This window comes from Periplaneta americana, chromosome 7 (genome assembly GCF_040183065.1).
Source record: "Periplaneta americana isolate PAMFEO1 chromosome 7, P.americana_PAMFEO1_priV1, whole genome shotgun sequence".
NCBI classification, from domain to species: Eukaryota; Metazoa; Arthropoda; class Insecta; order Blattodea; family Blattidae; genus Periplaneta; species Periplaneta americana.
In genome coordinates, this window is record NC_091123.1 from 80,181,443 (window position 1) to 80,208,780 (window position 27,338).

The 27,338-nt window shown below is 36.9% G+C and overlaps 2 protein-coding genes across 2 annotated transcripts in view; one reads left to right on the top strand and one right to left on the bottom strand.

The window, feature by feature from the left end:
* Window positions 1-15,140: 15,140 nt before the first annotated feature.
* Window positions 15,141-22,260, top strand: LOC138703220 (BOS complex subunit TMEM147). Its single transcript, XM_069830928.1, has 4 exons — window positions 15,141-15,271; window positions 15,382-15,520; window positions 16,108-16,329; window positions 18,186-22,260. Exons 1-4 carry the CDS (start codon window positions 15,195-15,197, stop codon window positions 18,435-18,437), a joined length of 690 nt encoding a protein of 229 aa, XP_069687029.1. The 5' UTR covers window positions 15,141-15,194; the 3' UTR covers window positions 18,438-22,260.
* Window positions 19,609-27,338, bottom strand: part of LOC138703219 (DDB1- and CUL4-associated factor 8-like) — a 79,859-nt gene continuing 72,129 nt past the window's right edge. The window contains exon 10 of the mRNA XM_069830927.1: window positions 19,609-26,901. Coding sequence (XP_069687028.1) covers window positions 26,896-26,901 — 6 coding nt within the window. The 3' untranslated portion in view covers window positions 19,609-26,895. The remainder of the gene's footprint in view (window positions 26,902-27,338) is intronic.

Sequence of the window (27,338 nt, forward strand, 5' to 3'; positions counted from 1 at the left end):
AATCAATCTCCAACAATCTTCTGCCGACACCAATATTAAAAAACACAAATGATAAAATTAATCTCCATAAATACCTGCCCCTGATAATTGGATACAACATGCTACAAAAGTGAAATGGGAATGAATAGTCTACTAGAAACAACAAACTTCGCAAACGTTTTAGCTGTACACAAAATAAATGTAACCGTGACACCACCTGCCTAAGTATTTATGTGCACTGATTGGATATACGTCACTTAAGTGTATGTGAATGTGTAAGTTTAATACTTTAGATAATTATTTTTTGTTCTCATCCTTTATCACTTTCCAATATCTATTTGGAGGATTTAGTGGAGAATTATTTTCAGAACATGGATGGGGTGATAGTAGGAGGAAGAAGAATAAAGAGCATAAGTTTTGCTGGTGATATGGCAGAATAGGAGACGATATTAACGGATATGCTACGGGAGCTAAATGACAGCATGAGCAGTATGGGATGAAGATAAATCCAAGATGGTTACCAGAAGAAGAAAAAGAAGTTAAACGTGCATATTCGAAGTAAGTGGACTGGACAGCTTCAAATATCTTAAGTGTATTCTAAGTAGTAGGTCTAACATATGAGCTGCTGCCGGGAAGTCAAAAGGACGATAGCAATTCCACAGGAAGGTTTAGTGACGTGCTTTGTGTGGAGTGTGACATTGTATAGGGCAGAAACATGGACATACGACGAAGTGAAGAGAAACTGCTGGAAGCATTTGAAATGTGGATAATATGGAGAAGAAAGGAGCGTGTGTAATGGGCAGACAGAATAAGAAATAAAACTGTGCTAAAATGAGTGGATGAAGAAAGAATGATGCTGAAACTGAATGCTGGGTTTGTAGAAAGAGAAAAAGAAATTGGCTGGGTACTGGCTAAGAAGAAACTACCTATTGAAGGATGCATCGGAAAGAATGGTAAACGGGAGAAAAGTTCGGGGAAGCAATCAAACGATGAACAACAATAAAGTATGGATCGTATGCGGAGACTAAGAGAAAGGCAGAAAATAGGGAAGATTGGAGAATGCTGGGATTGCAGTGAAAGACTTACCCTTGGGCAGGAAATAATGAATTAATTAATTAATTAATTAATTAAATGTTGCGAACGTACCTCAGCCTGAAGGCTGTTGTGTTTGTTGGTGGAATTGTTTATAGCGAGATGACATTTGACGAGATGAGTCCAAGAATTCACCATGCGATTATCTGACATTCGCCTTACAACAGGGATGTAAAAGAAATTGCGCGCGAACTTTCTCCGATTCTTTCGCGTGCTACCTGGTTGCAGTATATACGAGTGTAACGTACAAATAGAAGCGACCGAAAGACAAGGGTAAACAAAATTAACATTATGAAGTCGAGATGCAATAACGCTTTGTACTTTTGTTTACACATTTTTAATAAATGCAATACAATTATTTCACAGTCGAAGATACTATATAGGCTATGTACGATTTTGAATAACTAACAAAATGTTCCTTGTATATTACAATACGGAATGAATAAGTTAACTTAAAAATAATTGCATTCACGTATAAAACTTTCGAAACTGCTGAAGTATTACATCAATGATATCATAATACCAATACTGTTATGCAAAAATAAACCATTTGAGATAAAATTTCGCCAGGATCTCTTCTTCGATCTCCGCTTCCCACTAGCCGTATTACGTTTCGCAAAATTTTACTTAAAGAAGCAAATGTAAGCATAGGGCGCTTATCATGATCCAATAGCTCGGCCTTTAATCTTGGCTTTATTAGGTTCATAAAAACCTACCGGTACGTTTGTGCTGCTGAAAATCTTAATAGACTAATTTTCGCTGCAAATCTACGAATCTTGAGACATAATTCATAGTTGAAAGAATTGTAAAAGCTAAACAAGTCCTCGTCATTGTACGTATATTTCAGTAGTACAGTAGTCTATGTGAAAGATCACTTAATTTTAACTGCAAATCTGGAGGCAAAAATCCTGGATTTGCGGAATGTGGGCGATAGAAGAGTTCTAATTTATGTGGAATCATTTCCGTTTAGCATATCTGAATCTTTAATTTTTTAATAATGCAATGCTTTCCACATATTAAGAACAGTGTCTTCTTCTTGTTTTATACATCGCTGCTCTACTTAAGCTATGCATGGACAACCTTTGCACAGTAACCCTCTTTCGGTGCGTTCTAGTAGGGGAAGAAAGTTAACCCGTGCACAGAGCTACTGTATCTTCTCGCCGCGCGCTCCAGTCCTTACAGGCTTGAATATACATCACTACCTTACAGTTTCGAAAAACTTCGGGAACAACTCAACACTGTACAACATGAAATTTGTCATTTTTATAGAAATATGTGTATTCGCTGTATGTGATGGCAAAAACGAATCTGCAGTTGGTTTTTGTCCAGCACGTACTGTTTCTCCAAAATAAAAGGTTATTTAATGTTAGAGAAATGTTGCACTACTTTCACCTTATGGGATGCAACATGTCATTGAAAGTACACTTTCTTCAAAGCCACCTGAACTTCTTTCCAGAAACCTTGGTGCTGTAAGCGATGAACACGGGGAAAGGTTACATCAAGAAATATCTACCTTCGAAAAGCGCTTCAGTGGAAGGTGGAATGCAAGTATACTGGCTGAATATTGCTGGTCACTAATCAAAGAGACTGCAGAAGCTCTCTACAAACGTAAAAGGTCAAAAAGACATTTTAATTTGTGAATTTCGGCCAAACAAAGGTTGCTTCATGTGCTACTGTAACAAATTTGTGTAAATAAGTGAAGTGCGTGTACCACAAAAATGGTATGTGTTAGAAAATTTTGGTTTTCAGAAATGAACTCAGCACCTCTTATTTAGTTAAAATTACATAGTTCCATATAAAGGGCAGAAACAGAGTTTAAATTTGTTGTCCAGTGTAACCTGCCCATGCAGGACTCGAACCCACGCCCGAATGCAACCTAATCCAACTTGCTACAGTCTGAGCTACGCCGATGGCCCAGACAATTGCTTCCCTTCTTGTTGTATTGGTGGCACTGTCTTCCTTTTGATTCGCGCACGCACGTGAAACTTCTTTTCGCTGCAAACTTTGTGGTGAAATGAGGGCAGCTAATCTGGTCGAGACGTGTAGTTCGGTCCCGTCCAATCTCAACACAACACGATGTCCGTGCTATAGAATTCGGGCCATATGTCTCTGTCTTCTTTCTTCTTTTCTGTATGTTTGATTCTGCTCCTCGCGTGGATGGCGATTGAAACTCATATCTAAGCTCTTCTATAAAAAGTTTTTTTTTTGCTGACAAGCATAACAGACTTCCGTGTGAATTTGAGTAGGCATGAAGTTTTCTTTAGAAGTATGGTTTTCACTTTTTCGATTACTCAGAGGTTCCTATAGTGAATTTTTCCCGTTTATGATAGGCTGCAACAGTAAAGACTGGTCCACAATAAACCGGGAACGGAAACGACAACGAGAACGGAAACGAAAATATTGTTAAAATGAACGTATTTAAATGTGAGCATTCACAATTAAATATTGTGAAAGCTCACATTTAAATACATTTATTTGAACATTATTTACGTTCTCGTTGTCGTTTCCGTTCCCTGTATATTGTGAACCAGCCTCAAAACAATCTCACGCAATCATAACAGCAAATACTGAAAACCACTTTCAATATCTGATACAGCAACGGCAAAACAACATAATGGCAACTCTATAAAGAGGAAATAAAATCATTGTAACATCTAAATAGCCAAGGCGATGCAAGCTTAGGGTAAATAGAAGAATAATAATTAATAACTGAATGAATACTGTCTTTTAAGACATATATGGATGGATGTATCGAGTATTATGGAAATCTTAATAAAAAGTCCAGTCCGCCGAATTAGCTCTGTGGTAGCGTTTCTGCCACCAGACTACCCGGCCCGGGTTCGATCCCTGTAAAATTTCTACCTCGGGACTGGGAGAGATGGCGGTGCAAAACTTCTAATCACTAAATTGTGCACCAATATACCTAGGTTAAATCACAGTCTAGTACATATAGTCGCGAAGCTCAATACGTAGTAAATATGCAAACATTAGATAGTTGCTCACCACTAGGATCGCCAATATCGCCTCATTGCAGGCAATGCAAAATAGTACCGTCACAGTCTATTGTTTCTAGCACCCTCAAAACTCAAGCTACGTGACTGTATACAGGGTGTTTAAAAAATACGGGGCATAATTTCAGGTATGTATTTCCCACATGTAGACAATCAAAATAGTTCATTACAACATGTGTCCCGGAAATGCTTTATTTCCGAGTTATGGCCTTCACAACATTGAAATTCACCGGAACGTTTTTCTTTCCGCAGGTCGTTGCCGTCAAAGGACACATTAAGAGGGCACTCTGACAGTTCATTCCGAAGCTAAGGTTATCATTGGTGATCGATTAGTTGAACCCCATGTACTTGTTAACAGACTTACGGGGCAGGCGCACACAAACTTCCTGGAAAACACCATACCTCATGTTTTAGAAGACACTCCACTGATCAATCGTCAACATATTCACTTCTTGCATGATGGCGCTCCTGCACACTTCAGTCGTACGGCTCGCCGGTACTTGGATCAAAGGTTTCCTGATCGACGGATAGGTAGAGGTGGCCCAATTGCTTGACCTCCACGCTCACCTGATCTGAACCCTCTCGATTTCTACTTGTGGGCCTATTTAAAATCATTGGTTTATTCGTCTCCGGTGCCTGATTTGGAACCCCTTCGGAATCGAATTGTGGCATGTTCTGAGGACACACGCAATACTCCTGGAGTTTGGGATCGTGTTCGCAGGTCAATGAGACATCGATGTGAGGTCTGTATTCAAGCAGGAGGTGGACATTTTGAACATCTTCTGTAATGACAACGACCTGCTGAAAGAAAAACGTTCCGGTGAATTTCAATGTTGTGAAGGCCATAACTCGGAAATGAAGCATTTCCGGACACATGTCGTAATGAACTATTTTGATTGTCTACATGTGGGAAATACATACCTGAAATTATTCCCCGTATGTTTGAAACACCCTGTATAGTAGACTGTGGTTAAATCCCAAATCTCTCCGCAGTGCATAACGAACAGAAGACATATGTCACTGTTGATAGTGATTCGTCTGTCGGACGAGGACGTTATGTTTGTCAGTCCCCATGGTGCTATTCACAGGAGTAGGCTACGTGCCGCACCGGGTTTCCCCTTCTCCTTCGCTCATCTTCATCACCAGACGTAGCATCTCGGAGACCGATTGAGGGAACACTGTGCATGCAAGTTAACTGAATGCTGGAGCATAAGATGTGTATAGCTGCAAGAGCGGCACATGTACACAACAGACTATGTATGGAGGAACACTATGAAATAAACAACTGATGGTTCAGCACGACACACATATAGTTTGTAACTACCCGCCAGTACGCTACTTATCTGCATAGATAGTGCATCTATAGTACATTATGACGAAGAAAAGGGATCTAAGAAGCATCAATTTGTGACAGAATTTGGAGGCGAGTGTTTTGAAGTGAACGCGGAATATATTACTTGCAAACTGTGTAGCGTAAACATGCGGGATGACAAACGTCAATATTGTAACACTATAAAACACATAGAAAATAGAAAACTTGCATCGAAAAACGAAAGTGAAGATCTGCCAACAGGTAATTCCACTTCAAATAAACAATCACAATTTTAACTGGATTGTGTAAGATTATGGTAAAGGCTGGCATCCCGTTCTTTAAACTACAAAATCTCCACTTTAAAGTCTTCATTGAAAATTACACAAATAAAAAGTTGCCAATCTATGTAACATTAAGGCAAAATTATTTTTAAATATGTTACGATAGCACATTGCATTAAAAAAGACATGTCTTTAGGTTATTTTCATTTTTAATATATTATTTATTTAATTTTCTATCAATGTTTTTATGTAACCCATCGTTCCTTGCAAGCAGTGTTTATGTTCATTAGACGACCAACATAGTTGTATAATATTAAAATTCAAAGATCCGATCCTGATTCTGAACTACACGGTCAACACGTATTCAGCAATAAACAGCGCTCCTTGAGTTTTGATGTTTCTGTATATCTTCACCTTCTGCCGCTAGCAACGAAGATTCAGTGTATACTCCGTGTTGCAGTCAACCAAACTCATCGGTCCCCAAGATGCTATCTCTGTTTATCACCATCCTCACTCATTCTATACACTACACTTACACGAATACTTACACATACACTCATCCTAATAAACGAATAACTCTCCACAAATGCACATCATATACAGCGTGGCCCGCCGAAGTGGTGTGCAACTAGAAGAATGGGTCACAGTCCTGCCATCTATCCGCTATATGCGGAACCCGAATCACGTAAACTGAAGTGGATAGGCATTGGATACATACATACATACATACATACATACATACATACATACATACATACATACATACATACATACATACACACATGCATGCATGCATGCATGCATACATACTGTAAATACATATACATACATACACATATACATACATACATACATACATACATACATACATACATACATACATACATACATACATGCACACACACATTAATAAAAAGTCCAAGCTCACGCAATAGAGAAAGAAGAGTATCTGCAAATTTCCACAAAGTAACCTGAAAAAATATTTAGGCTAACAAGGAAAAGTAAAGTTAAAATATGTAAAATATTAGCAGTACCAATATTGAATTTCCGAATGAGAAAGGTGCAGTATTTCAAACTCCTTAGCGGTTCCTGCACCGGCATGTTTATTTTTAAAACTGCACTGCCATCAGCGTATCTCAGGCAATGGGCGTGTGTGCCTGTTGATTCGAAACTGCGCTCGGGAGTGTCTGCGGCTTATTACTTGGTTGCGATTTTTCTGAGGTTTTCTGCAACTATAAGGCGAATGCCAGATAATTACAAGACAAATTCCAGGCCTCACATCGCTACCACTAATTCCATCGAAGATAAATAACTTATTAGTTAATAAGCATCGTTAAACAAATTATTTTAAATATATACAGAGTGAAAAGTAATTAAACCAACAAACTCCGGGAGGTTGTATGGCACACCAAAACGGTTCTCTACTATCGTATTTTCTTCAGAGACTTTATTAAATCGGCAGAGGACGTATACGTTCTTCAGTTCATGACTACTCTACGAATTAATATTTTGTTGTACGTCTTGACCCAGTGCAGTGCTTTATTAACAGGCAGAGGGTGTATGCGTTCTTCCGTTCATGACTATTCTACAAATTCACATCGTCTGCGTGACTACTTGAACAATTTCCAGGGAAGTGGATTGGCAGAGGCGACCCTGTATCTTGGCCTCCTCGATCTCCTGATCTGACCCCTATAGTTTTTTTTTTTTTTTTTTTTTTTTTGTGGAGACAGATGTGTAATCTTGTTTACGCAACCCTAATTGAATCAGAAAATGATCTGGTGTCCCGGATATTTGCTGCAGCAGGGGAAATAAACGATAATCTGTCTTTCACCGCGTTAGACAATCCATATCCTGCCGATGTAACCTTTGTGTACAGGTCAATGGAGGTATTTTTGAACATCTTTTGCAGTAATTTTTGTGTGTAAACGTTTTAAGCGAGACTCACGCAATAAAGCATGGCAATGGTTTGTGTTACATTAAGATCTGGTGTAATCGCAAAATAGTGCCTCGCAGAGAAAAATGTTTGTTTTGGTGTCCCATACAACCTCCCGGAGTTTGTCGGTTTAATTACTTTTCACCCTGTATATAGGGTGGATGGTAATCTTTGCGCCAAAATGTAAGAGATGATTCTACATGTTAAATATAACAAAACTTTTATTACACTTTTCCTTCCATGAAGCACCGTTAAGCAGGAAAAAAATAGTCTTTGCTCAATGTTTGCAGCGATCTATTGCGGTAATGGCCCCAGAGAAATGGCTGATTGCTATACAAACAGACAGGTAAAAATAATCTGAACAATTAATGTCTTGAATCTTTTTTTGCAAATTAAACCGTTTAGTCATGAATTTAAATTGAATAATAGCGAAAATCGTTGAAATAAATCTTGCAACGCAGCGCGGTCGCGTGTTACCGACTGAGTACAGTATAGGTGGGGGGAAGGTAAGGAGTGCAGGCCGCGCATGCTTAGAGCGTAGATCATATATTATACCCAGATTGCTCGGCGTTATAGGCTTTGACGATAACTTTTGTCAGGTTTACTATGCTGCCATCTAGTTGTTACTTAAGGAGTCACGTCATAACTCCCATTTGAATTGCATTAGCGACTATACTGCCATCTCGTGTTCATTTACGGCGGACAGGTGACGATCCTGACGGTTATTCTCTTCAAAGTGCAATCGATTTTAACATAGGAATGAGCAATCTATATGTGATCTGGGCTTAGAGTTACTGCAGCAGGCGCGATGTTGCCAAATGTTTCATGGAAACATAACAATTTCCTCTAAAGTGGTGAATGCTAGAGGAAAAAAAAACTTAGATTTTTCAAATCTCTTTTCATAATCTATTACCAGTTCCATTTTAGTACAGAGGTTACTCCATCCCTCTGTGTGTATGTGTGTGCGTGCGTATACAGTGCCGTCCTTTTTACAGTCTTAGAGGACGGTCTACACGATCAAAAAATGTTCATACAGCATAGGGTCAAAACTTTATAGTTTTCCCAGAAAAAAATATTTCTTTCCTTATTTTATTTGCGTTAAGCTGTTATATCGTTAGTAAAATTACAAAAACAATTACATAAGATGGTATATCTAGCAAAGAGTTAATATTAGTTTAAATAAATATTTGCTTGTTCTACTAGGTTTTCGTGAAATTAAATAATAATGCATGGTTAAATTTGTTAATATTCTGGCGTGGGAGACATGGCAACATGTTCAGCAAGATTCATGCACCTGTCTTGTTGGTATCACTTGTGAGGCTCAGACCTGTCTTCGGACAGTTGACTAAACAACATTACCATTAAAAAGTAATAAATTTAATGGCTGCAATTTATGTAAGAACTCGAAGAATAAGAAGAAGACTACTGTATATAAGAAAGAAAAAGAAAACTAGTAGTAGTAGTAGTAGTAGTAGTAGTAGTAGTAGTAGTAGTAGTAGTAGTAGTAGTAGTAGTAGCAGCAGCAGCAGCAGCAGCAGCAGTAGTAGTAGTAGTAGTAGTAGTAGTAGTAGTAGTAGTAGTAGTAGTAGTAGTAGTAGTAGTAAAAGATTCGGAAAAGCAAAGAAAGGAATAAGAAATTATTATTATTCTTAATGGTATCGTTAATGGTGAAGCTTAGATCCCGCTATGCACCACACACGGGAGAAAAAAAAAACTTAAATCATTGAAAATAACGTCAAAATTATTGTAGTATACCACTCTAGAGACGTGTTGTGATCATTGCGAACGCTGTAAACACATCCAACCCGCTTCAAATGCCTTCCTTTCTAATATAGCCTACCCAACCGATGATTCTGCTCGACATTTCCCCACGTTATGATCACGTAACTCTGTGGTATCACCACGAGGCTGGCTGTACTAAGCGGAAAAGTATTCCATTTTTCGGTCCAGGGTTAATCTGTCTGTATACCTAACTATCAAAAAGCGCATATGCAAGGCATTTCAAAAGCCTCAATAAACCAAACCTAATGTGTCACTGATCCTAAACCTTACAAAACCTCGCTTTCCATCTTCAAGAAAAGTATATAGAGGCCTATATATGCAAGGCATACCAAAAACTTGAACAAACCAAACCTAACTTGCCACTGATCCTCGACCTTAGCAAAACTCGCTTATTTATTTTTCAAGATATTGTAGATTTGTAAAGTTATACAATCTCTCAGTTTCATTTCATCATAAAATAACGTCAGTCCCGTGTGTGGAACGTAGCGAGCTCGAAGTTTCATTATTATTATTATTATTATTATTATTATTATTATTATTATTATTATTATTAAATATGAGAAGAAAGAAGAAAAAATATTCTGCAAGTCTAATTTAGTGTAGGCTATTTCAGAAAAAACTAAGCCAGTAAACGACGCTGGAATCAAGCGCTAACAGCTGTAATATCATACACACAATAAAATCTAGGCTACTTTATTGCATTGTAATACAAAATGTTAATAACCAGTGATCCTAACTTTATTTTTCTCGTGTTGAAGGTTTCAGCTTATCTATAGAAATCACATACCAACTGTAAGCGGTAGAGTATATGAATTGTAAACATTTATATTTATATAAAAAGAGCCGTAGGCCGTGATGTACGCAGGGATGAAAATATAGTATTTACAGGGATAGTGAATTCAAATCCTATCCGCTGTCTAGTTGTATATTGGTTGCTCCCTATTTCAAAATTATAACACAAATTATCTGCACATGGATCCTTCCAACTTTGCCAGGTAAAGAAGGCCTAATAAAAGCTATCTACAAATTTAATAAATATAAATTAATTATTACCTTTCTCCTACGATCCCTCGCTCTTTACCTGCAACATAAATAAGTAATTTTTCTCGTTGTGCTTGAGAATGTACAGTACAGTATGTCTATAGCCGTGCCACATTACTTCTTCTTCTCCTCAGTTTAATGACGCAGTATCTACCGCACTGAACTTCAAAGATTTTAGCGTCGATAATAGCAATTTACAAAGTCATGGTCTCTATAAAATGATATTACTGGAGTATAATATTGTCTATATAAGAATCACAGTAACTGTAAGTTTAAATTGTATACAGGCCTAATAAGAGCTGATTGCAAACTCTACATCCGCACTACATCCAAACTGATGGCAGAATTTGGACGGATAAGGTTGCTGACAGTAACTCTGTGCTTCAGTATTACCAACCGGTCAGTGAATAATTATAATGGATTGTTCAAAGATAGTTACTATGTCTCTTCGGTTTTTCAAACGAAATAATACGGAAATTTATCGTCATTGACTCAAAGGGAACATATAGTTACCTGAAATTTTTTATTATCATATTTGTTAAGTCACATTAGGTTACAGTATTACATCAGGTTTGTTCCAGCACTGTCCAGATTCGATTTTGAACTGCCTGCTCATGCGCAGTAGCTCAAAATGCGTTCCAACATGACTATAACTGGTTCCAAACCGATACTGAACTCCCAATTACCTGTTCCAAAGTGCTTTAGAACTCGTTCGGAACCAGTTAGCCGACTGAACTACTCTGGTGGCTCGCCGAAAGTTACCCAGCATTTTCCATCAATGAGTTGTGCAAAATCTCGGGGGAAAATCTCAATCAGATAACTTCTCCCAAACAGGATTTGAATCCGGCCAGCTTGTTTCACGGTCAGACATGCTAACCACTCATATTACGAGAAAATATATTGCATGCCCTTCATTAATTACTTTTCTTATCACATATCCATACTCCCTATTTGTAAACCGAAACAAAAATAAAACAAACGAATCAACATAATTGTACTTTCAATCTCGAAACCGACTGACTTATTCTACGCGCTGGTGTATCTCTGATACAGCGCAGAATTTTTTACATGACTACGCCTTAACTTGTCACATTTTATAGGCTATGTAATACGAAAGAGTGACGTCAAACAGTGGTAATTTTATTCACCGGAATCAGATTCAATTTGATTCACTGACGACAACGCCATGTGCGAAATGAGAGTCCTTTTGTGGATAGTAGAGTTAATCACTAGATCACGGTTATTGTAGATGTAGATGTAATAATCTCATGCAGCTTTGATATAAAATTCAATTTGAAATCACTGACGACAACGCCATGTGCGAAATGAGAGTCCTTTTGTGGATAGTAGAGTTAATCACTAGATCACGGTTATTGTAGATGTAGATGTAATAATCTCATGCAGCTTTGATACACTACGCTTGTAGTATTTTTCTGTAGCTACTCGTATCATGGTTTTCCCAGAAAAAAAAAGTGTTCTATGAGTCTAGAGTCTTTAGAAAAGAGAATATACAGTCATTATTTAGGCTACTTTGCCCGGTATGTACGCTGAAGCAATCGTTTGTTACTCTGTTGTATATTGTTATGTGTTTGATTTTGAGTGCAAGGTCATTGGCAATAACATTTACGTTCAGTCGAAATGTAACAAATAATGAAACTACTATCAATCTTAAAAACATAATATTAAAATAATATTATAAGATGTAATTAAATTTCACTAGATATGTTGTTCAGTAGACCTATATGTACAGTAGTGGCAAAAAAAAAACCGGACCGACTCTTGTAGCTGATTTCAGAGTCTCAGATTCAAACTTTGCTAGTCACAAAACACATCCAACTTCTATAATTAATTGTAACAATGAAATGTATTGCATTTGTTCGATTCTTACCGTCTTTTGTTTCCTTCAGTGCCTCAAACTTACAGACGAAAAAACTTTGAGAGTTTTATTTTCATCTGGCATCAATATTACATTTCTATCTCTATTCGGCAAAGATAACTGAGTATTTTTACATTAAATAGAGTACATACCTCTGGCTTCACTATCCATATTGAAATTACCACAGTTTGACACAATACACAGCACAGGATTCTTTTGTATCAGCTACAAGGGTCGGTCCGGTTTCTTTTTGCCACTACTGTACTGTCTATATAATTTTGGCAGTTTATATCGTTTACACCCTGTATACTGATGAAAAAAGGCGTAATTCTGATAAAGTGTGTTGATGGGTAGTGATTTAACTATGTTCCCAACTTAGGAGACAATTCAGGGTTCAAATTGAATGTATCTGACAAACTTTTCTTGTACCCTCTAACAGAAACAAGCATATTTTACTTACTTATGCTTTTAAGGAACCCGGAAATTCATTGCCGCCCTCACATAAGGCCGCCATCGGTCCCTATCCTGAGCAAGATTAATCCAGTCTCTACAATCATATCCCACCTCCCTCAAATCAATTTTAATATTATCCTCCCATTTACGTCTCAGTCTCACCAAAGGTATTTTTACCTCCAGCTTCTCAACTAACACACTATATGCATTTCTGGATTCTCCCATAAGTGCTACATGCCCTGTCCATTTCAAACGTCTGGATTTAATGTTCCTAATTACGTCGGGTGCAGAATGCAATGCGTGCAGTTCTGCGTTGTATAACTTTCTCCATTCTCCTGTAACTTCATCCCTCTTAGCTCCAAATATTTTCCTAAGCATCTTATTTTCGAACACTCTTAACCTCTGTTCCTCTCTCAAAGTGAGAATCCAAGTTTCACAACCATACAGAACCGGTAGTATAACCGTTCTAACTTCCAGCTTTTTTGAGAGCAGACTGAATGAAAAAAGCTTCTTAACCGAATAATAACACGCATTTCCCATATTTATTCTGCATTTAATTTCCTCCCGAGTGTAATTTATATGTGTTACTGTTGCTCCAAGATATTTGCATTTTTCCACCTCTTCAAAGGATAAATTTCCAATTTTTATATTTCCATTTTGTACAATATTCTAGTCACGAGACATAATAATATACTTTGTCTTTTCGGGATTTACTTCCAAACCTATCTCTTTACTTGCTTCAAGTAAAATGTCCGTGTTTTCCTTAATAGTTTGTGGATTTTCTCCTAACATATTCACATCATCCGCATAGATAAGCAGCTGATATAACCCGTTCAATTTCAAATCCTGTCATCCTGGACTTTCCTAATGGCATAGCTACTCTAGAGCAAAGTTAAAAAGTAAAGGTGATAGTGCATCTCCTTGCTTTAGCCCGCAGTGAATTGGAAAAGCATCCGATAGAAACTGACTTATACGGACTCTGCTGTAAGTTTTACCGAGACACATGCTAATTAATCGAACTAGTTTCTTGGGAATACTAACTTGTAAACCACTAAACCTCAGAGGACGACTGTGCTGGTGGGAGTCTCTCCCGGAAGGCTCTTGTACCACTTCAACATTTTATTAAAGCTCACGTGGCTTCTTCATGCACTTGGTGTTTATACAGAGTGAATGTAAATGCTGTCTTCGAAGACCAAAGCGTAATATACATCAAAACATGCATAAATATAGGAACCAATACTGTATCTTGCAATTTTTCCCAAATGTCTAATGGGGCAAGTATTATTTCGGTGAGTAATGTTTTTGTATGCACGGGTTTAAGCTCAGACTTCAACTCCCGCCATGTCCTCATCCAACATCTCGCACTTCCAAATTGCGCTTTTGACACTCCAAGGATCGCGCACACAGGTTTGCTAGGATTTAGTTCAATGCCGGACAATGGATGGGTCACGCAGCACGCTTTGAAGCCCGGCGCCTGCTTGACGTATGCAATGGAAACATCACGTGCTTACCTTACTTCACAACGGGAAAGAGATACGTATTATAACATTTGAACTGAGACATGGCACAGAGAACTCACAGTACAGTACTTGAAAACAAACCAACTGCAGTTATTTCCTTTGCAATTCTTACGCTGAACTGAGACATGGCACAGAGAACTCACAGTACAGTACTTGAAAACAAACCAACTGCAGTTATTTCCTTTGCAATTCTTACGCTGAAGCCAAGAAATCCGACCACTTCAGGGACAGGCATCGTTGTTGTGTTCTTCACATTTAACTCCAATTACTAGGTACGTGCTATGGATCAAACGTAATTATTATCCCATTTGACTTCTGGGTATTGCCTCTACTACCGCCATAACTAATCATACCATGACAGTTCCTATCTCGAATTTCATTACTTCAAAATTTTGTAGGTACCATTTCTACTGAAGTGCTTCAATGTATTTTGAAGTAAATATTAAATTGTCACTTAATTTGTTGATCAATTATAAATTGGTCTACGAGTCGACGCGTAAGTATACGTTCTATGCTATTCAATAATTTAGTAGGCAAAAAATATTATTTACAGAAACTCACCTTGTAAATTTAGCAATCACCAAATGGACTAGTAGTGGATGTCAATTTTGGCATCTTCATGTTTCCGACATCCATACATACTGAAGCACTGAATTGCTATTAGAAAAAAAAAATATGGATACTCCTTCCAGCATTACTCTTATGTTCTAAGGGATACACAGTAGGTATAACCACTTTAGATGAGCAAATTATAATGCAGGTAGTTATGAATATTACAAAATGTGAATGTCGCTACATCTAGCGAAGAAGTAAAATACTACTTGCGACACTTGTGATATTTCTCGACTTTTTCGAGTTCGAGTAATTGCAGTATATATCGAAAGTGTTTCTGCAGCACATTCAGCTAAGGGAAAATGACTTTATATCATTTTGGGAATTGTTTGGCCCTGGTTTACGTACCCTATTATTTAACGTACAAGTATTCTGGATTGTAAGATTTGTGTTACTGTATTTATATCGTATTATTTAAACTGTCAAATACTTATTCAAGTGATTGGTACTGGCATGACACGTGACTCTAACCTTACTTTTACTTTTTAGATCGGAATATGGGGCCTTTTGGAAATGTATACAAGCCGGCGGAATTTATGTTTTCACACAGCTATGTAAAATGTTGATACTTGCAACGTTCTTCCCAGCAAATGATGGCGGTGGACAAGAAGGCATGGATTTTGTTGGGGTAAAGTTTGCTCAGTGGTTAGGCCTAATTTCCTTTCATTCTTTGAACACACATAAAATTCTTTTTATTTTTAGCCACAATACTCTCAAGCGGTTACGACTTTCAATGAAATTTGTGTATAATGAACACACAAAGTCTTCAGTTGATGTTTAGATGTCTTTTGCGATTTCTGAATAGCAAAAATTATTCTTGAAAGCCTATGATATAAGTGAAATTATGGATATTTACTTACTGCATGGATTACACTACTCTTTGCACAGTTTCTCTTCATGTCATTGTTAAAATTGTACGACGATTTTACTGTTCATGGTTCTTTATCACATTATAAAATAAACTTAGGCCTAAAGTAATAATTTTCGTGCAGAAACTCAACACTCTTGATATGCTTCATTAGTCGGAGACTAGCCATTTAAACATGGTTATAAGATGGAATTTACTAGGCTTTTCAGACAACTGATGGCCTGGCCATGAAATTCCTTTAATTAATAAATAATTTAGCAAACAAAGACAGTAGAAAACTAAACTGCATAACAGTAGGCATATTTAAAATTATTGTAAATCTTTTTTTTTTTTTTGTTCTATTTCAGGAGTTCTTGAAAGCCACCGTTGATTTGGCTGATTTAGGTGGTTTATATCTAGTCTTAATGGGGATTCCTGGGAAAGGTCACGCTAAGGTGCTGACAGCTGGCATTGGATGGGCTGGAGCAGATATTCTGCTTACTCGCTTCCTTCTTCTTTGGGTTGGTGCTCGTGGAGCTGAATTCGACTGGATATATATCCAAAAGAGTTTGGATTCTAACATCAGTCTGGTAAATACAAATTTCATTATGCTTAGACTTAATTTATGTGCTCGAAGTGCTACTGACACTGTTCTTGCATACCTGCTGTCTCTATGGTATTGAGATATTTGCTGGTAAATTGGAGTAACCTGCTTTTACAATTGGCAAAATAAAGGGCTACCTTAAATTAAAATTACAGCAAGTCTCTATGGTCATATAGCGACTAACTAATGCTGAAGCAGGCACTCTCCCAGTTAAATCGGTCCTATAACCACGGCAAGAAAAAAACATACTTACTCAGTGACAGATGGTGGGTTTGAAAGATGAAGAGGCCAAAACGTGACTGATGAAAGTTTACATTTTATGTGTGGTATTAAAAAAGTATAGGATCTGTCCGTATCTCATTAGTCATTACTAGGGGCAGATGACCAAAAAATCTACTTAAAACGATCATTAAAATGCCCTTAAACTAATGGAAAAAGACATAAAATTAAAAGAAAATGACATTTAAATATTATTCACCGTACTTGCACCACAACTTCTTAAAAATTAGTCACCTTGTTTCAATGACTGCTCTGCAAATCTCGGAGAGAGGAGGCAACTTCCTGGAATGTGGTTAAGATAAAGGAAAAGAACATGCAAGAAAATTAAGGTTTTAAGGGAAAACTATAAGATTTTAATGATGGTTTACAATGTGTTTCAATCAGGGGTGGTCCATGTCAGTGCCTTCATTCCCCATCTCCTCCTTCCGTGCTTCACTTTTGTTACCAGATCTTCCAGATGAGGGAGTGTGAATGACAAAACAAATTGTGGGCGCAGCATGCATTCTTGCAATCTTTGTGTTAAAAATACTGTCTACTACAGTAGACATCCCATCCGAACCATGTTGAGGACACAATGTCCTGTCCAAAGCATGGTGAAAGTTTCCCCCTTCCAAAAATAAATTCTAAAGACCCCTCGTACCTACAAAAGAACAGTAGCGATCAGAGTCCTTACTTAAACTAAGCTGCTGTCAAGCATTTTATATTACTTCCGTTGTGTGAAGTGAAGCCTTCAGTGGAATGAGGGATGGACTTTATAGAGTCTGTTCCAAACTATAAAACTCAAATTTCACTGTTATTCACTTATTCAGTAGGTAATTACTACTGACCTATTTGCTTAGAAAATGATTTAACAGACCTCTCGGTAAAGAGGAAAGTAAAATGTATTCCGAATGATCTAAAAGTTCTTCATAGTATTAAAAATGACCAAAAAATGCCGAAAAAAATATAAACATGACCTATTAGTGAAAAGAGAGAAACATTAGCAGACGATACACAGAGTGTCTATCGGTAACGAAAGTAACTAAAAATTAACTAATTTAAGCAATTGATAACAAAATATAACGAATTTAGAAGACTCGAATGGTAGTGGGTAACGAAATTACGTATATTGTTCTACTTCACTTATTTAATCTTGAGTGTCACTGCCTGAGCTGCAGGGGTCAGGAGGTCAGTGATTAGTGATTACATAATATGCAAGTGTAATACATCAGGAAGGCTGAGAGAGAAGTTGGCTGCATGTCCATTGAAATGAAGATCAGGGAACTTAAGAAAAAGTCTGATGACAGATTGTAAGTTGACTGAAATGTGATTAATGTTTTTCATCGTTCTTTTGAGTAATTAAGTTGTAATTAAAAAGTAACTAATTTTTATTTGACATTTTCGATAGACACCCTGATATATTTTCTCAATACTCATGGTGTTTGTAAAGAACTTCTCTGTCAACCTTTACTTGGTATATATTGTCAAAAGAACTTAAGATTAAGATGTTCATAATCTTTAAATACTTGTTGAGAAAGAATAATTACAATATGCAGAACTATATAAACAGTATTTCTTTTTCAGGTGCAACATATCACTACAGCAACGCTAGTTTGGCTGTGGTCTCGACATGATCTCAACCGCTCATTGCTTCCTGTTGTCACAGCTATGCTACTGCTGTGTTCTTACAAGCTCCTCTTGATGGAGCTCTTTGTCCAGGCTACGATCAGTGGTCCATGGGTAGCACTCTTAGTCCGTGCTATATTCACACTCTGTCTTGGCATTACTACATTACAAATTTATGCAGGATTCGCGCAATCTATTGGTATTTATTGAATATTGAAACAAATGGTATAGGAAAGTGCCAAAGTAAAAATACAAACATTTCATTCCATCAAGATGAAACTTAACTTACGACTCATTCCCTTCTGAATCACTTAATTACACTTTTTTTTTACATACATACAAAATGGCTGCCATCAAATTTGAGCATGTGTTAGAGATAGCTGTACTGTGCAAGGAAACAAGGCAGTTGCACAGGACACCAGTTATCACCCTGTGTAAATTACATGTATATTTCTCATGATGTACCTCAGTGATACATTTGTGTACAGCGACATAAAATTGTAAGCTTCAAAATGAGAATGTTCTGGAATATTCATAATTTCTTTACAGTATTTCATCTCTAATAATAAAAAGAAAGACTGATGGTAAACTATTACAGTTTTGTAAGCAACTACAAGACCTACTTAATGCAATCAGATAGTGATTTAAGTCTGACATAAATTGACAACTAGGGTGACCATAATGTTTTAAGCTAAAAACGGGACAGATGCTAAATTCAGTTTGAACTCACCCCACCTCGAAATGAGCTTTACCAAACTTAAAATGTCGTAATACACGGGTCATTCAATAATTAGTGGCAACATTTGAAATAACAACAAAGAAAACATTTTTGGAACAGTCACATTGTTGCAGTCCTCAGAAGTAATCTCCTCGAACATGAAGAACCCTCTCCACATCTCAGGGAGACGATGGATGCCATTCCACAGCGTCTTGCTGTACTAATCTTCGAACAGACTGCTCTACTGCTGCTATAATAAATTGCCTGTCTGGTTCTAAAGTGAACTCCTCTAAGTGGTAATTTCATTTTCGCGAAAAGGTCAAAATCACATAGGCCTCATATCTGGGGAGTATGGAGGATGCTCCAGAATTTCCAGGTCCATCTGCGAAGTAAATTAACCACAGGGACAGCTATGTGAGAGCGAGCACCATCATGTAGCATGTAGGATGAGAATTCTGGAGATTTGGACATTTATGGTACACAGCTGGTAGTAAATGGTGTTCCAGAAAGTATTGTAAGTCTCTCTACCACAAGCTTCCAGTAATGCTGTATGGCATTGTCGAGCATTCTTGGCTCTTGCAATCTGAATTTTAATGGAGCATCTTTGTTCGTATTTGCTAAACATTTTAGAGCACTACAGATAAGTCTACAAATTAAACTCACTACGAATATCTTATAAATGAGATTGTCTTCAAACTCACAGATAACACACATCAGATGCTCTTCTTTCTCATTGTTATCAGCTTGCATCATTTACCGCTGATAGCACCACATACAAACATTGTCACTTATTACTGAATGACTGATGTGTTATAAACATAATATAGGCATAGGATACAACACTTATGTAGTCAATGTGGTCACACTCTTCCTCTGTCAAGTAGTATTATTTGAAATAAATAGAGTAGTTCTATAAATTTTCTGTGAAAGCTATGTTTTGAAATAATGAAAAATAAATTAATAATTGTGTAAAGCTCGGCATAACATATTTGTTTTTCCTGCCCATACAGGATCATTAATTTAATTTCATAACATTTAGTGACTAATAACATTTTATTGCTGTTATCGGTAATTGTTTTGAATTATGGTAGTCACAATAGTATATTGTAACACTAGTGTTGAAAAGCATTCATTACACTTCCATGTGTGATTGATTGCAACCCAGAGGATTGCTATGAGCTTTTCAACACATATTACTTACTATTTATTATACTACCAAATTTTAAAATATAAACTAGTTAATAGAATAAAACTGTTTAAAATCCCACATGGCAAGGCTCTAGAATACAGGTAAGCAAACTGTTCAAGCATTAGTGCTTTTCGTGTTGAGCCTGAGAAAAACAAGTGCTTATCGGTAGAGGTGGGGAGGAGAGGACTACTGATGCGTGATGTGATTAATTTATTTCAGTAGCAATGCATTTCTTTCCTTGCAACTTAATATAATTCGATAACAGAAAAAGAAAAAAGAAGTGGTTCTCTTTGCAGCAACAATGCACTGTAAATTGACTGCATTATTTTTTTTAATGGAAATGTCTATTTCAATACCATTTCATCGTGACAGTGTACCTGTACTGAAGTGCAAAAAGATGAATGAGAGACACAAGGGGCTATGAATCAATATTTTTGTACAGTTGGCTATGATTTCTCGCAACATAACAGCACAGTTTCAAGCTACTTATCTGTATTCTAGAGTTATTCTCACACTGCTACAGAACTCATCAAGCAGCGTTTGAACTATATTTCCATAGTGACAGGAAATAAGTTTCAGTAATTTTGTTCTATACTTATGATTTTCTTGCAGTTATTTCAATAGCTTGTTTATATCTGTTCGTAATTTGCTGTTACATAACAGAAATAAAACTATTGATTTTTCTATCTGTATATAATTTAAGTTAGTTATAGCAGGCGAATAGAAGAAATAGTGTACTACAGTCCTGTCGCTCTTATTTCCAGCAGCCAATCACATTGCGGCTCGTCTACATTTAAAAGTGTGCATCTTGTGATTCGCTTCTGATTACGTTATGCATTTCCTAAGGCTCGATAAATACTTAATATAATCGCCCGCCATTTTGGCTCTTTCGTTGGCATTCGCAGAAAGCACACAATGTTATTTGCCGCTCAATTATTTGCTCAATTACAGTGCATTTGATTTATTATCACAGGAGCTACGAAATGATAATGTTTAACGGTGTGGCAAATAGATTCCTCGTCTGGTAGCTCGGCAACGAAAGAACAAAAATGGCGAACGATACTACCTATCTAGACTTTATAGAGCCTTCACTTCCTAAGGTGTAAGCAAAGAGGAGTCACGCCGGGAATAACAACGTCGCGACTATAGGAACATCAATTTTTTTTAACCCATCTCTCCCAAGCTGTATACGACATACTTCAAAGAAAAATGAAATTAAAGAAAAAATTAGCTGTAAAGTGGGGTGATAACTTCTATGACTGTCTTGACACTATTGATACTCTTACGATCCAGTCCTTGGGAGCAGGTTGTTACAGAGAACATATCGTGGATATTATTCCTAAATTGATTTACCACTACTTAAAAGTGCCGATTCTTCTTCAGGACAAACGAAATCTGAAGAGAATTACAAACTCGTAAATCCGCCAATTCATCTCGCAAACACTCTAAAGTAGCAGGCAACTAATCATTCATATAATGAGTAATTTAATTAATTTATAAGTACATAAAATATCATTCAACTCTGGTTTTATTTTAACAGTTTGTAGATTTTTCTGTCCCTGAATTCGCAACTTTAAATACTAAACTTATTGCTTTCATAGCATTTCAGATCGCATTGTATTTTCTGTTACAAACGTTAATAATAATATTAACTGAGAAAAGATTATTAATTATGAATAAGGGACTATACAGGTATTCCTTAAGTTACGAATAGCTGAGTCAAATGGAAGAAATTTGCTTTTAAAAAGGATTATGTTTAGCATAACAAGAACTGTGAACTCCCTCTGAGTCACGATCTTTGCGATAGCAACACCGCATTGCGGCAGATCTGTGTAAACTCACTGAGTGCATACACTATTACTTCTGTTCGTCCTGGTTATTGTCAAGGTCTCAAAGTTAGCTGCAAATCATAAGAAAACATAATGATAAATTAATCACACTGTTAGGGCCTATGGAATGATTGCCATCTAAATACCTTCAATAATTTGGTTCACAATTTCCCTGGGATCTCCTTACACGAAATTAACCCAGTGTAATTCTTGTACTGTTAATGTTAATGTGAATAGCAAATGTATTAAGTTTCAATAATTTTGTATATTTGTTTCATTAAAATGATACAAAATGTCGCTTTTATTGCATTTATAAAACTGTGTGGCAAAGTAATGCTACAAAACAATGACTTCAGTTCTAAAATCAAGTAGATAATGGTTAACTTTTCGATGTAGCAGTATAAAAAGTGAAGGATGGGTGGAGCGGAGAAAAATTCTCTCTGGCACCGGGACTCGAACCCGGGTTTTCAGTTCTACATGCTGACGCTTCATCCACTAAGCCACACCAGATTCCAGTTCCGATGCCGGATTGAATCCTCTCAGTTTAAGTTCTACGTGCTTAGTTTCCTACACGGAAATATCATATCGTAGTTGCTCCTGCAATAACTCCTATGTGCAAAATATACATTCTATGGCAGTAGTACATAGGGGATTGTGAATTCTTACATTTTCGAAAGAAAGAAATATAATTACATATAAGAGATTTTATTATTTGCTGTATCACTATTTAAGTTATTTAATAGAGCAAAAATCTGAAAATCGATAAATATTTCCCATAGGAGTTATTGCTGGAACAATGTCGATATGTACTTCGGTACATCACAATAATAGTATAAAAAGTATTTTAAACATAACAGCAAATGAAGCAGTTTTCTATGACCCATGTCTTGAATGGAACTTTGTTTTCCGTTAAAAGCATTGCACACAAAAATAGGACAGTCCCGTTCAAAATAAGATGTATAGTTACCCAATAGGAGAGGATTCTTTGAAGAACTAAGAATGTAGCAATTTTTGCTACAGTCCCCAGATTTGAAATTGAAAGAGCAGAATAATTTGATCAACATTAACTTGTGTAATTTTTGCACCAAGCAAGTGATATAGTACAGTAGTACAAAGACATGAACATTTCCAAGGCCAGACTTAAAGCAATGGAAGTAGGTAGGAGTGGAAATGGATCATAAGTATAATTGATGTAATATAAATGCACTAGTATGGAATATGACTGACACCTGTGTAAAAGGACACACAGCATCACATGATATAAAAGATAAGACAAAAAAACATTTTGGCTTGGAAATGGAATTAAATTCATACAATAAATATTCAGTAACTCCCATACACTTCATATCCATTAACTTATAAACAGAAACAAAACTGGGGTAACCTCATTACTTCACTACTCTGGAGATTTGGCCAACTGAAATGTACTGACAAGCAATGATGAAACTGAAACAGAAGTTTTCTGTACAGGATGCATCTATATATGTGTCCATAAATGTGGGGGCGTATTCCTGACACCAAACTTTAACAAAAAGTTCATATGAACATGGGTCCGCAAACCCTTCGTTAGGGAGTTATGGATTTATTGGTAATGATACATGTGATATATTTAACAACACACATTTACATAAATTGCTCAAAGTAACCTCCTCCTGCTTCGATGCATGCCCTGAGCCTGCATTTTATACTTTGCCGTACTCTGTGCAAATGTCCTGGGATGTTACAGATTTGATCAAATCCATTTTGGATACCCTCCCTCAGAACATCGATATTAGGTACAGGTGTTGAATACACCATGGATTTTAAATATTCCCAGAGGTAAAAATTAGTGTTGTGGGATTTAATCGATTAGTCGATCAATTTCTGTTGTAAGATTAATCTATCAAAAATATTTAATCGAGTCGATTAAAATTAATTGGTTGTAGTTGATATTAATTACACAGGTTGTAACTTTAATAATGGCAACTATTTATTTATTACGAATATACCAGTGATATATCTGTGAAACTTCTACAGTCCTTCAATGTAGTAACCAGCATTGTCTACAACTCGTTGCCAGCGATGTGGAAGTCGTAGCATCCCTGTAGCAGCTCCTGTTCTGTTGATGTTTCTGAGGGACCGCCCTACTGCCTGCAGAATATCGGGAACGGTCCGGAACTGAACGTCACAAAGTGGTTCCTTCATCTTTGGGATTAAATCATAATCACAGGGGCTTAAGTCCGGTGAATGTGGTGGATGGAAAAGCACTTCCCACCCCCAGCGACGATACAAATCAGCTACAGGGTGTGCCGTGTGTGCCCTTGCGTTATCCTGCAAAATGATGGGAGGGTTCTGCAAAACATGTGGGCACTTTCTTCACAACGCTGATCTCATTATGCTCCAAAAATGACTGAAATACTGTGCATTAACATTCTGTCTTTGGGTCGTACACAACAATCAGCATAACTTTCACATTCTTAGGGGTACAACGCACCACTGTTTTGAGTGGTGACCCATAATGACACCACTCATTTGAGTAGAGGTTTGTATGACCTAGCCCATGTCTCATCAAGCCCAACAATACTCCATAAGAAGGCGTCTTCTTCACGATCATAATGCTCCAAGTGTTTGAATGGTGTCACATCGTATCCATCGCTGTGCCTCTGTCAAATCCCAAGGAACCCACCGAGATGCAATTTTTCTCATTTTTAGGCGATTCTTTAGATACGAAACACAGTCATATGCGATATTCCTATCTCTTGGGCTAACTCACGTACCGTCTGTCGTCGATCGTTGTCAAATACCGAAGAAACAGCTTGCACTTCCTCTTCACTAACACTTGGACGACCCGGCTGAGCCATGTTTTCCACGCGGTCACGCTCCTCGTTGAAGGCTCGAACCCACCTCGCCACAGTCCTTTATGGTAACACCATCTCTCCACATGCCTCAACAAGACCGTCATGACATTGTCGTGATGTACGACCATAGGCAGATTGAATTTTCAACCAGATCGCTGTTCTTGCTTAGATCCCTTTCAGGGGGAAGGAGGGCAGACATAGACTAACATGTGGTAGAAGTGGCAACAGTTAACTCCGTCTCGTTTCGCTTTTACAGCAGTGTTCCCACTATTAAAGTTACACCCCACGTATTATTTTGTTAATACAAACTCATACTAAAAATTCTCGAAAATCGCTTACTTAAAACACAATATTTTCTAACTGTAAACCAGGTAGCATAGGGAAAATCTTTGCACAAAAATTTCAGAAAGAGATGGAGATATGAGGACAGTGACCTAGTCTACCTCTATTGAAAGTTGAAACAATGCGAAACCCTTGTTATGAAAACTCGATTAATCGAGTAAATTCAAATAGTTAATTGACTAAATATTTTGATAGATCAACAGCACTAGTAAAAATACATTGGATTTAAATCTGGCGATTGGGCAGGCCATGCAATGGATCCCTTTCGACCAATCCATCTGTTCAGAAACTGGTTATCGAGATACTGACGAACTATCACAGTAAAGTGAGGTGGAGCACCTTTGTGCATAAACCACATTCTTTAGAGGTACAGTATCAAATAATCAGTAACTCAGTTCTGAGAAACCATGATGTGATGAATGTTACTGTGAATAACACAAAACAATAAAAGGCAATCAGACAAAACGAAACAAATGTCATGAACAACTGTAATGAAGAAATTGGGAAAAATGCAAGTTTGAGGTGAATTACATAATCAGGGGTCACTACAGGAAATTCCTTTCATAACTCCCTAACGAAGGGCTTGCGGATCCATGTTCATATGAACTTTTTGTTATGTTTTGGTGTCAGGAATACGCCCCGACATTTATGGACACACACACACACACACACACATATACATATACACACCCTGTATAATATGAAGGTACAGTAAATTTGAATGAACTTACCAATCTTTTATCACTCCAAAACTTCACCAATACCCCTTAGTACAGTAACCACCTCTACTTGATCTCTGCACTGATCCAAATGGACGCTAACCACATAGACCAATTTTTTTGGGGTGGGGGGGGGGTTATTTTACGACGCTGTATCAACATCACTCCAAAGCTAAATTGTTAAATTCTCCATTTGTCTTGCAACACATTCACAACAGGGAGTCAATGTGCAGTTCTATGAAGTAATTTAGAGTCCCAGGATGACAAAGTTAAATGTAAGCTTGTGTTTCGTTTCTAGTATATTTGTGCTTGTTTTCAGAAAATACGAAAAAAACAGAGAGAGAAAGAGGGGGAAGAATAATTAAGGGAGAGAAACTCATGGTTTTTCCCGAGCTACTCCTAAGGGCTACAAATATATCGAGAAAAATTGTGTTTTGATCCTGTAGTGTATTATTTTTTCCGCGATTGGGAGTAAACTGTCGCATTTTATTTCTGAAATAATAATTATTGAATTTGGCTGGAGCTATTTTATTGAGCGCATATGTCACAGCAACTACGATTGTTATGTCTCATTGTTTCGTTATATTTCTCTCCTGATTTTGATAACCTAGAAACCGACATTTACTCTCGGTTGTGGAAAAAGATTTTTTTTAATGTCTGCAATGGTGACTTCAAGCACAGCATAGGCTAGTAAATTTCCATTAAATTTTTCAGGGTTATTGGTGGTTCTGTCTAATGAATATTATTTGGCTTTAAAATTAAATTCCTCTGTTGTAAATGAAATTGTTATTGTAAAAATAAATTAATAAAAATGAAAATGAAGACAAAATTATACAACTTTACAATAAATGTTTTCTTCTCCTATGTCAATGTTTTAATTATTCTGAAAATAATATTTTCTTCTTTTCAAGAGAATCATGTACAGCTTTCACCTAAAACTTCCCAAGCTTAGAGCCACCTCAATTCAGTGGATAGTTTATAAATTTCGTACTTTAGAAAATCATACAGAATGAATGTAGTTTCCCGTTGCCTATTCACATCTGAAACAAGATAAGGAATGACATGTTCACTTAACAGTTGAGATTCATTTATGTTTTAATGTTGATAATCATTAACACTTCATGCATTAGGAGATGCAACAATTCTGGCAAAATGGTTTCATTAAATCTCACTTTCATTTTGAAACATATAAATAGGCCTAATTTAAGAGTAGTTCAGAGCCAGATCATTTTTGGTACTTTTACTTCTTTTGGCTTCTGACCACAAAGCAGGGTTCAGGTTTAATTGGTTACAGCGCGCCATAACTTGAATCTGAAGATTTTCATTATATTGTTATATCATGTTGCATGAGATTTTAATTTTCTAAAATTCTAGAATTGAAGACCTCCCCAGAAAAGGATGTAACATCAAATTAAAGGTGTGACTTGGGTGGAAAAGGTATATTTTAAGCATACATTTATAACTATAAATTAGTGCA